Below are 12,449 nucleotides of genomic sequence, written 5' to 3'. Positions count from 1 at the left end.
TTAATGGAAATGCAAGTTCAAAAGTGTAAACCTACATTTTTCTTGAAGTAAAGAGAAAATATATTTATGTTATGTCCCCAAGAAGAACAGAAACGGGTCGGATTGAAATGTAAAAAGATAAGAACAGACGTTAAACACACGTTGAGCGAAAATAGTACACTGAACTTCCGTAAATGATCGAATCCAAGTGCCAAAAATTGATGGCTACTTTTAGAACCGAAGCAGCACCGCTAGAGACATACTTGCTAGTATTTAAACTACAGGAAGAGAGGGGGGTGGAGATTTGCAAGTATAATCTTTGCTCTTGCCAAAAAAAAAAAAAAAGGTTTTTAAAAAATCAGAGATTCTTTGTCATTTCCTTTTTTAAATGAAAGTAAAATGTAATTTTTTCTTAAACCTTTTCAGAAACATAACATATTATACATTTGGAAGCAAAAGTCTGTTTTTACTTTTGAAAATGTTCCAAGGAGAAAAGCAATTCAAACTTGAAAAATGCCAACAATTACGTTTGAAAATCAAAACAAACATCGTTTAAATGAGTTCTATCTTATGGTGCATTTACTTTTTTTTTCTGCACTCAACAGAAGTTATAGAAATAGAAGCGGCAAATCTGCAAAGTGAAGAGAAAACACAAATTATTTTTGTAGAAGACTTTAAGCAGGCTCCGATTAACCTCTGAAGTGGGAAAGCTCCTTCTCATTTCAGGGCCTCACAAATTCTGTGTTGGAAGTTTTTCTAAAAATTCAACGCACATTTAAGTAAAATTCACTGTTGCTAGATGTGTTATTTTTAAAAGTGACACAGCAAAATGCAGATCAATGTTTAACCTTTCCTCCTACCCGACTGATAGAATTTTCGTAAATTACATACGTTTTCACTGAAATTCTAAACAATAAAGGGTCTTTAGTTGCTGAAACAGATTTTTCTTGTCACAAAATTGTTATGAAAGTACATTGTAATAGTTCGGCCAAATTTGATCGAACCAGTTCTAATGTTTGCAGTACCTTTAAAAGCTGAACCTAAAATTTTTAAGCATTTTTTCAGTAATTTTTGGGCTTCCTGAAAATTCTGAGGGGGAGCTTTAGCTTCCCGAGCCTTTTGGGTAATCAAGCCCTGCGCTTACGGCGCAACGTCTTACCTTTCAGATTTCAGAAACTAACCTTTTTTATACTTTCAACATTCATTCCGACATCCGATTCACACTGAGACCCAAAAACAGACGTACAGAGCAGTACCTACAATGCAAAAACTGCAATCGCCAGACCACCAAATTTTCTTCTGTTTTCGTCCTTCAAATTTTTAGAACCGATGTGGGTGTGTGCTTTCGTTTCTATATTTTAAAACTTTGAGGATTCCTAATGATTATTTCTGTGCATAGTATATTTTATTATTAAAAGGAATTTGTTTCAAATACACAACTTGGTGACTCCTGTTAAACTATTTTTATTAATTAAGGTTCGCTAAAGTTCATAAGTAATACTATGTGTTTAGATTCTCTATAGTTCCTCAAATTTTCACTAAAAGATTACAAAAACATATTCAGCTTTTAAATTTGAAGTATTGGTTTTATTTAGTTTTTTAAAGTTTTTTGGTTTAAAGCCCCCCCCCCCCTTTACCGCCCTCCCTCCCCAACAGGCCCCCGCATTGCTGGGTCTGCGGGTACGTAGATTCGAGCCTGCGTACAGGAGAATAAATTTCAATGCCGTCTCTACGCCATTTTAACTTATAACTGAAAAAAAAAAAAAAACACTTTAAATATAGGATTACTATCAATTTTCTTAGCATAATATTCATCGGCAAAAATGAATCTATGAAATGTCATATTCTATAGCACTTCTTTAAAAAATCCAAAGAGAATGCACTTCGGAATTTTTTTCTTATTCGATGAACAAATAAGTGTCAACGTTATTTGGGATTCAGATACATATGATTAGGCCCGTCATTTCATTTACTCATGGGAGAGGGGGAGGCAAAGGGAATACACTGGAAAATGCCATAAAAAATAATAAAATACCTGCAATGAAACTTTTGCATTTGTACAATGTATATATCTCAAAATCCGAAGGGGAGGGGAGGGTGCGGGGGGGGGTCAACTCCCCCCGTAATGACGAATGTGTGTAAGAATAGTACTTGCAGTGTTTGTAATTTGTTCCATATTCAACTTATATTCAATTACCGTTTCAATAAAACGAATAGTGTTGGAAATACAGCTGAAATAAAGCAATAATCTGCATTTTGAGCCCCCTCTCTGCCCCTCCATAACTCCCAAACCCGACGCTCAAACTCTTGGGACTTTTTGGTACGTTATCTGCTCATGATACTGAACAATTTGGTATAGGTGAACATTCTTTTTTTTGAATGTCCAGGTTCGACCCTTTTTCGACCTAATTTGACTGGACTATAAGTTCATGAAAGTTGTGTATAGTTTTTTTACAAATGTGTCTAGAGAAATTTGAAGCTATGTTAATTTATGTTCACATTATTTTAATCTAATAAAGAAATTAGAAATGGTGTTATTTTTAGAAACATTATGTAAAAAACTAAAATCCATAAATTGCCGATCTAATTAAAAATCTATGTAATTTCTCAGTGGGAGCAAGTATCCCCCATAAAGGGATCATGTATCCCTTGATATGGGGATACATGATCCCTTTATGAAATTTGAAAAAAAGTTATTTTGCCAAAACTATCTGTTTAATTTCAACTAAAAAAATACTGTCAGATAGAGAAAAAAATTACCTTTGTACACGTGTTTAAAAAAAAAAACTGATAATTTGCAGCAGAGAAAAAAAAATTGAAAACTAAAGTGGGGATCAAGTATCCCCAGTCTCCCCTAATATTTTAAAATTCTTCTTTTCAAAAACATTAAGCATGTACACTTTTAAGATGATTTTGCTTAAAATTAACATTTATCATTTTAGTTATGCAATCATGAATATAAATTAAACATTATGGAAAATTGTCTAGATTTAGTTTATTCTGCTAGGAAGTAAATATTTTATCGACATGTTACCGGAAATCTTGAATGAATTACAAAGTGTACCAAGCAATTAAAAAATATCTTTTCACTTTAATATTTTTAATCTCCATATATCGTCAGTTTTATGATGCAAAGTTCATAAATCTTAATTATGGAGGAATATTTTTAGGCTGAAATAGTACTTATAGGTGCACAAATCGGAGTGAAATTATTGTAGTCTTTAACTTGTGCTGAACGCTGTGGAGAAATATTTTGTAAGATTCACAGACATTTCCAAAGCGATTCTTCTCCTTCAAATACCTGTCGGCAAGGGATGTTGCTCTTAAATAAAAGTACTGTAAAGTGATTAAAAATATGAAATTTATTGACAATATTAAAATCCAACTTTATTTGTTCATCTATGTCATTCGAGCTTCTCCAGAACGCAAGAGAAATGACAATCGAACTAGGTATCAAAAGATTCGAAATCTTACGAGGATCATGCTCAGTCATGTTTCTTCTTTGTACGACTTCAACCAGCGGAGATATTAAGCAAAACATCAGTTTTCATTACCCTTCACCCGTTCATCCTGTCCTTGAAATGAAAGTAATTTACGTCTCAAAAACATCAATTCAAATTTTGTCGCTAACTTAAACTCTCTCGCGTGGCAAGTATGGACAAAGCCAGCGAAGTACACAGCCGAGGCCGAAAAGTAAGTCGAGAACCGAAGTGCAACCAAAGGTGCAACGTCAAATGCGGTGCAGAATAGGATGTTTGTCAAACCTCGTTAACACGAATTCGACGGAGCCGCCAAAATATTTCGTGTTGAATGATTTCGACGTTTATCGGTTTGTGTATATCAGACAAGTTTTTTCTTTTTTTCGGGGGGGGGAGGGTCCTCAGAAAATGTAGGAACCAATGTATCTTTGTACAAAAATGTACACCCAAGCATTAAATTTTATAGTTTAAGTAAGAAACACATGCAATTCGAAACAGACAATGACTATTCGGAACCATTTCTCTACGACAGTGCATTTTCAAACATCTGATTTTTCATTGATCACAAGAGTGGATTTTCGCTGCAGTGTTGACGGGTAAAAAAACACTATCGCTTTTAGACCTTAAACCTCTATATGGGCAGAACAGGTGTCCAGAATCAGACTTTTCTTTTCCACGATGAAATTTTATGCCTAGGTTTGTCAGCCACTTGGTGAAAATTTCCCTGTTCATCCAAGCTTTTTACTGTAAGCATAGTCTACAGCTAAAGTTCGAACTTTCTTGAAGCAGCGTGGTTTTCCCGATTTTCCTGCACAAGGAGAGGAATTGCCGCGCTACCATCCATGTCGCTTGCGTTCAAGAGCAGATCTTTCGACTTTCGAAAGTAATTTCATGTAAAAGTATGGAGATTTTCTCTTCCCTTTTCTGTTCAAGACCTTAAAATTTTCTTCGTCTCATGCGGGATTTCGTCTAAATCCTCTTCGTATTAAGCGATTGATTTAACACTAATTTGTAGCTTTATCTAACGGGGAATGGCATTTATTTCGCGCTAAGCGAAATTTCGCGTTATGCACCCCGTTTGCACTGGCGGAATTAAGCCTTGAGCTTAAAGCGGAAGGACAATTGGGCAGACGATGAAACGTTTGCCCTCGTAAATATATGGCATGAGAATCTTGCAAATTTAAGAAAAAGTAAACGCAACCGTGTGGTTTATGAAGGAATGAGCTGTTCTTTCAAAACATACGGATTTACACGGAGTTCTGCAGAGATCTCGAAAAAAATACAAAACTTAAACCGGCGTTACAGGTGAGTGATTTTTTTCTATTTATTTATGTATGCATTTGTACAATATTTTTTCTTGCAATAAATTGTGTCAATGTAAATAAGACTTTTCAAAATTTATTCGTAAACATAAAGGTTTTTTTTTATTGTTTACAATTAGAGACGTACCGAGTAGCACTTTGGCCGAGTACCGAGTTACCGAGCACTCGGCCGAGTCACGGAGTACCAATTATGTTTTAAGAAGAACCACTGAAACACATGTGATGAATTTTGAACTTATTGGAATAGTAGTATAGACCTCCTAGTCCATATAATAGTTTTAAAAACTAAATTCCTGCTGAAATTTAATTGCTCATTATTTAGAAAATTTTGTTGTCAAAAATTACAAAAAAAAAAAAAAAAAATTTAAATAAAAGTAAATAAAGAAAAGGTATGATTAATCAAGTTAGAATTAAAACAAACTATACCAATCTATTATAGTTCTAGTCCGCTCAACATAAATAATTTTTGAAAGCAAAGAAAACAAATGCACTACAGACACTTGTTTCTGCATTACAAGGAACAAGGCCGGCAGGGAAGCTGCCCCGGGGCCTCCACAACAAAGGGGCCCCCACAATAAAATTTTTACAAAATATCCTAACTTGTGCTGATTGAAAATTTATGTGATATAATACATGTGTATCAAAATAGTCGGATATATATCAAAGTATGGGATAATTTTGAACCCTGATTAGGGGCCTCCACACTTCCAAATCCGGCCCTGAAAAGGAACGTCTTTTTCAGGGCGTAAAATGTGAGTTAAAGAATGCAAAGACATTCCACAAAAAAATCTGCCTTTTGTCGGATGCCTTTAAATCTGTGAGTCACATTTTGCGCATCGAAAAAGGAATTCCTTGTAAACCCAGAGCACATGTCCATAATTCCATTGAAGGATTACAAACTTCATTAATCTCAAAATTTAAATTTCACTTGTAAATTTGAATTGTAAACAAGGGCACCCATATAAGGGGGTAAGGGGGCTCAAGCCCTGCCCCACCCCCCTTAGAAATGAGAACTTCCTTTCTTTTAATGCTTTTTTCTTTGCAAAAATGTATTTAAAAATTCTTTTCCAGCCATTAATGAATAAGTTATTAAAGGTCAAATTTTAAAATCTTTTTACTGTACTGAAATCCGTTTCCATGTAGAAAATACTCTAAACCATGGAGAAAAATTTTGCATTGGGCACCCTTGATTGTAAATGATTGCAGAATATTATATATATGATTGCGCTTTTTATAAATATTAATATCTGTCATGGAAATATTGCTTTTTTTGCAACTACTCGGTATGGGCCGAGTACCTATTCAAAGTTTGGCCGAGTACCAAGTAGTTCGCGAGTACTCGGTACGTCTCTATTTACAATCCCAGATGTTATAGAAGTGGTTCCGCCTAAAAACACGCCATTTTCCCATAGTCAATTTTGTACAAAAACCTATCTAGCTGCACAAATAATAAAGGACAACAAACCGGGCCTTTTTCTCCATTCCTTTCATGAATGATATTTTACTATTTCTACTTGTCTGATTTGGAACTGTATTTTTATACTTTGAATTTGAGGGATTAAAATAGAAATTTGACATTTTAGCGTATTGCTAAAGCATTTTCTCCAGTTTTAGCATTTTTGCTAAAGAACTTATAAACTCGGCTGAAACATTGCATTGCAATGATAAGTTTGTAATGATCATTTTGATATTAGTTTATAATAATTTTTGAGCAGATTTTAACCCCCACTCCCACAGTATGTACAGTTCATACACTTGAATACAGTGCCGTACTTAGGGAAAAGTAGTATTTGGGGTAACTCACCTTTGTGGGGTTTACAGGAAGTCCCCAAAAAAGCGGTAGTTTTTAAACACATTTACGTTACAGTGACATTCCTTTTTAACATGAAAAATTAAATGTATTGGGGGACAAAGCTCCCTTCTCCTCTGCCCAGGGTTACAGGACTGATTATGTGCATATATTAATCTGGTTAATTACTGAACTAAATATCTAGTGATGCATTTGAATGCTTAAGATTTGAAGCTGCATATCATTTACAAAAAAAACCTTTGGTCGCCTCTGAAAATGCTTTTGTACTTCTAGGGAAGAAAAAACTAAGATTGGCACAACTGGAGGAGAATCGTCCAAATGGAGATTTTTTCAAGCGGTGCATGAAGTGATTGGGGTGCTACCGTGCCAAGATGCATCGTCAATGGTGGAAAGCATGGATAACAGCTTTCTGGCCGATGAAAATAGTGAGCAATAAGGATATTAAAAAACACTTAAAATTTATTTGCATAAAATCTAAACCATGCTCATAATTTATTTATTTATTTATTTATTTATTTATTTTTTTTTTTTTGCAGCATCTTTAGTGACAGACATGTCTCTTGAAGAGGACTGCCAGGAAGGTGGAGCATTACCAAATCAAGTGCGTAGCATAAATCCTCATTATTAGCATTGTATTACTTGGACTAGTTATATAAAAAATGTATCGAGTGGAAAAACTTAAAATTGTGGGGGGGGGGGGTAATCTTATTACATTGTTTAAAAATTGATATTTATCAAATAAATCATAGAGGGAATGTGATTTTATTTCAGATACAATTTCATTCATAACACCTTTTGTATTAACAAATTTTGCCAATTTGCTTCTTGGTTGGCATTTGCAAAAAAAAAAAAAAAAAAAAAGAAAAGTTTTAGAGTTTTTATGCTTTGAATTGCTTGATCAGCTGTGGATGTCATGTTAATACCAAGAGTAAAATGCTGCTTATTCTTCTCAGTAAAAATTTGCATGCGGTAAGTTGTTGATAGTCTTAGTTGATACGCTATGAACTATGTTGACTTGTACAAAATGGCATCACCTTGCAAGGTTTATTTCTAATTTCCTCTTTTCTGCCTCTCAGAGTGGAGTGCTACCCTACGTTTCTGTATAATTATTAGTTCTCTGGATGCGTACAGTCATTTGTCGTTTTTTGTAAAAGCAATTTAGAGTGTATGTAGTTTTCTTCAGTATTTATTTTATTTTTTGAATTGTCAGCTACCTGCTGCAGATCCAGTAGAAGATGTTGGTGTCGGTAGTCCCCGGCCTGAACTTCCCGAGCTGGAACCAGTAGCTGGTCCATCAAATCAAGAAGATTCTGTTGCACCCCAGGTTAGCAATTTTTTAATTAAATGTTGTACACGGCAACTGAAATTCTTAATTTTGAAAAAAATCACTTCATTATTTTGTTCATATTGCCGAGTATTTGTCTCCTAATATCCAGTATTCAATTTTTTGACTGTTCAATAGATGTTAATATATATTGCTAGCTCCTTTTGAAAAAGCAGACTTCCCAATGTTCATTTTTAGCAATTTGTTTCATTATAGTTATTCTCAAAAACTTTTTAGTTTTTACTGTCGTGGGCACCGCAGAGGAAGACACTGAGATAGGACTTCAACACCCTCTTGTAGCGTCACTTAGGTTATTTTGCCCTAACCCCTCTTATTTTATTTTTTATTTTTTTTCAGAGACCAAAGAGAAGAAGAGTTGAAGGAAGGAAAAAGACCCGATTTTCGGGCGAATTGTTACAAAAATTCAATAACATACAGCAGAATTATAACGATAATTCGAAAGAAATGCTGAATATAATGAAGCAATCTGTAGAAAATGACGCCAGTATTATTAAAGTTTTAAAAGAACAAACAAATGTGCTGAGGGATTTGTTAAATAAATGATTTTAATTTTGTAGTTTTGTGTTATTAATAATTGTGTTATTAATAAGTTTTACATGTGTAATTAATAGTTTGTGTTTATAATAATTATTATATATTAATAATTTTTAATTTGTAGAATGAAACCAACTGTGTTTTAATAGTGGATTATCTGCAGTATTAGGCTTCAATACTTGAGAATGAAAAAAAAAAACATGTAAGTCATGACTTTAAAACTCGTTTGCTACGTAAAATGTTTTTTCCCCATATTTTGCAGAATAGAAAGTTTTACTTGATTTGTAAATTTTTGTTCGGAGGACATAAATCTTTCTAATTAAAATAAAAGTGCCAAAAATTACCTGATAAAAATCTCGCCAAATATCCAGTACTCGGCAAATTTTTATTTTGCATTAAAGTTTTCAATTTTAATCGAGACATGGGGGCCTAGAAAAATAGTCATAAGTTTATTTTATTGAATTTTTATTTGTTCCATAGTTTTTTTGAATGTTTCTTTGACAATATGATTGTACCCCGTTAAATCCATTAAAATATGCATCAAGGTGGGTAATTTTCCGGTGCTGTAATGCTGTTAACAAATGACTCAGTCCTGTATCATGTATAATTTTATGTGGAAGGAGAATTTATTTTTGAAGAACAATTACTACGTAAGCTGTATTTGAGCACCAAATCAACCCTGCTCTGATAAAACCAAGTAGTTCAATTAAATTAGCTCGTTTCACATGTACTGACATTATTAAAGCATGGGGTAAAATTGGTACGAAGAGGTTCACTATACAGAAAGTGAAAAATACTGAAGCAAATTGAACTATGCCTATAACATATCTACTCCTTACGTATAGGTATTTGTTATGTATGCATGATCATATTTCATTTTTTGTTAACAATGAAGTTCATTTCTCCGTGTAAGAAAAGGGTAGGTATATCAAAAAGAAGTTGCTGCATCCTCCCAAAAATACGATTCGGCACATTTTATCTGACGATTTAATAAATTTCTTTTATATACCTATACTGCTATTCTAAGCACATAAGTGGTATCTGAATGTTTTATCAAAATCAAGTTATTGTTAGGAGGTGATTCCTTGTAACATATTTTACCAATATGCAATTTTTTGGACATGGGAAATGCAAGATTTAAAAAAATTGTGAATAAGTGAAATCTGGATTAGATATATGGAGGAAAACTTGAAAAAAGCTTCTCATTTTTGAGGTGAACTGTAGATATAACTTTCAAACCTTAGCGCAACAACATAATAAATTGCATATATGTAGGTATGTGCTAAGTCTACCCATTATTTATTTCATTCGAAACATTGTGAAGTTTATCCTCACAACAATTCAAGTTTGAGGGGCTCCTGGACATAGGTTTCACTGTTGCATTATTTTAAACAAATGAAATAAACAATCTGAATTTTAAAAAAGGGTCTTTTTATTTTAAACATTTAAAATAATTTTATATCTTATCAAGGCAGCGTTACATACTTGTTTAAAAAATGTGCAAACTTTAAATTACAAATGTTAGCAATGGTTGAGAAGCAGGACAAAGTTCTTGAAAAATTTATGATGTTGAATACAGCAAAAACTGACAGTTTGAAATGTGAAGATCAATGGTCAATGACAAAACTGAAGGTTACTTGAGAAATTTAAAAAATAAACTATTATCAAAATACAATTAAAATCACTTTGTAAACTAATTTAACATATATGTGAAAAACAACATCAAAATTTTGTACAAAAAGGTCTATCTACATATATACATTTTAAGAGGCAAGAAAATTAGCAATAGCTTCTCTAATGCGCACTGATTGTTCATCAGTGTCTCCTTCCTCGGTATCTTGATTTGGAAGAGCTTGGGGAACACTCCATGTTGGGTCAACATCATCACTGTTTAGTTCACAGAGGTTGTTTAGAATGCAGCAGGCTTGTATAATCTTCGTTGTGTTTTTGATGGAAAAATCCATTTGTTGAAGACAACGAAAACGAGCCTTCAGCCTTCCAAAAGCATTTTCTACAACAACTCTAGCTCTAGAGAGTGTAGAGTTGAAGTGTTTTTGATACTCTGGCATTTGGTGCCTCTGTATGCTTCTGCAGAAAAGGCAGCAACGGAAATGCGGAATCTGCAACCAAACATGCAGGGACACTAACATTGTTTAGTATTCTGTTTAGAGGTGGGAGAATGGTGCTTTGGCGGAAAAAACGATATAAATTTGAATTTTTAAATACAAAAGAATCATTATTTCTTCCCGTAGCCCCCACGTTTATGTATAGGAACTTGTATTTTGCATCCACCACTGCTAGAAGTATTACACTGTAAAAACTTCTATAATTGTAATAACAAATTGCGTTTTTTGGGGGGTTTTATTTGAATGTTTGAACCATCAATGGCTCCACAACATTGAGGAAAGCCCCAAATTCTTCAAATTCTCCTATTAAACGAGAAACTTCTGCTGTGCTAGATGGAAATGTTATCACTTCTTTAAGAAGATTGTCCACAAGTAATGAGCAGAATTCCAAGACACATTCACATACTGTGGATTTGTGAACTCCAAATAGGCTGGCAATCGTCCTATATTCTGCTGACGAGCCTAGTTTGTAGAGAGCAATTGCAACTATTTTGCCAAGAGGAATGGGATTCCTGAAATTGCTCGCTTTCCTCTCAAGTTCCGATGATCGATCACAGAGGTCAAAGTACATACTTTTGGTTATTCGGAAATTGCTTTTCCACTGCTCGTCCGTGAAAACAGTGGCAATTCTTTCGTACCACTGTGATTCTTTTGCCAGAGACCATGAATCTGGACATCTTGTACTGTCCGCCAGTACCAAACTCAACATCAGTAACTCTTGAAGAATTTTGTCCTGTTTTTCAATCATTAATAATATTTGTCGTTTGAAATTTGCACGTTTCTTAAACAAGTATGTAAGATTAGCTTGATAAGATATATGAGCTATTGCAACTTCGTTGTTCATGACGAAGCTGCGAATAGTAAATAGAAGTGCCGATAATTACAGTCACAGTCACGGCTGATTCAGAAAACAATATTTTTTTTCATTCGACGCCACGGCGCAGTGCTCAGATGGAGAGGAATAGAATCTAAGTTCCTTCTCTTCCACAGCATAAACACAGTTACAGTTAATTTACCATTCCATTTGAAGTCGCGGTTTGCAGTTAAACTTTAAGTGCGTTCTCTAGTGCAAACGACTTTTAAAGTAAGTGCGCTTAACTCGTAAGTGCATTGATGGGTTGAGCGCGCTTAGCTCGCAGTGCAAACGGGGTGATGCGAGTTCGTGTTAGCAGGGTTTGACTATATGTATTTGTAGCGCACTACAAGAGACAACAGTAAGGCCAAGTAGGATAGCCTCGCAGCACACTAAGCGAACACCTGAATAGTTGTTTGTATATTTTTTCTTAATTATTAAATATTTGAAGGGCTCGGGGCTAGAATATGATATGCCACATGATGTGGATTTTTCAGTAGGACAATTTCCAATTTTTAAAAGATATTAGTAAAATTTTTTGAAGGTACTATAAATTCTATATTCTGCAATGCTAAATCAGATATGTTTTTCTCCAAATGACATTACCCATTGTCATGTTTATTTCAATTTTAAACATGAAAATAAAAATTGATGAAAAAGTCACTCCTAGCGCCTTGTCACATTTCTGCCCCGAGCCCTTCATTTCATTTTTATACGCTGTTTTAAATTATTACTTTAAAGTCTTTAACTTATTTCTCTTTCTCACCTAAACTTACCCAGTCATAGTTCATAATTTTTACACATACAAACGGTATGGCCGAATGTCCCATCTTCAACATTTGAACACATGGAACCCTTTCCCTCATTTCAGTACATGCTACTGAATCACGAAGTTCTGTACCAGCACAACCACTAGAGTTTTCGCAACCCTTATTTCACCCGGACATGTTTCATCCCCTTTTGTGTACCAATGTTTTCCACATACGATTCCAAATGCTTGA

General features: G+C 34.2%; 1 protein-coding gene across 1 annotated transcript; it reads left to right on the top strand.

Annotated features, from left to right (window-relative positions):
• Positions 1–6,908: 6,908 nt before the first annotated feature.
• On the top strand, positions 6,909–8,063 carry LOC129231858 (uncharacterized). The gene is made up of 3 exons (XM_054866239.1): positions 6,909–7,015; positions 7,127–7,191; positions 7,801–8,063. The coding sequence occupies exons 1-3, from the start codon at positions 6,973–6,975 to the stop codon at positions 8,017–8,019; spliced, it is 327 nt and encodes a 108-aa protein (XP_054722214.1). The 5' UTR covers positions 6,909–6,972; the 3' UTR covers positions 8,020–8,063.
• Positions 8,064–12,449: the final 4,386 nt, after the last annotated feature.

This window comes from Uloborus diversus, chromosome 10, assembly GCF_026930045.1.
Source record: "Uloborus diversus isolate 005 chromosome 10, Udiv.v.3.1, whole genome shotgun sequence".
Lineage (NCBI taxonomy): Eukaryota > Metazoa > Arthropoda > Arachnida > Araneae > Uloboridae > Uloborus > Uloborus diversus.
Note: the sequence above shows the minus strand (reverse complement) of the source record. Positions and strands in the feature narration are given on the sequence as shown.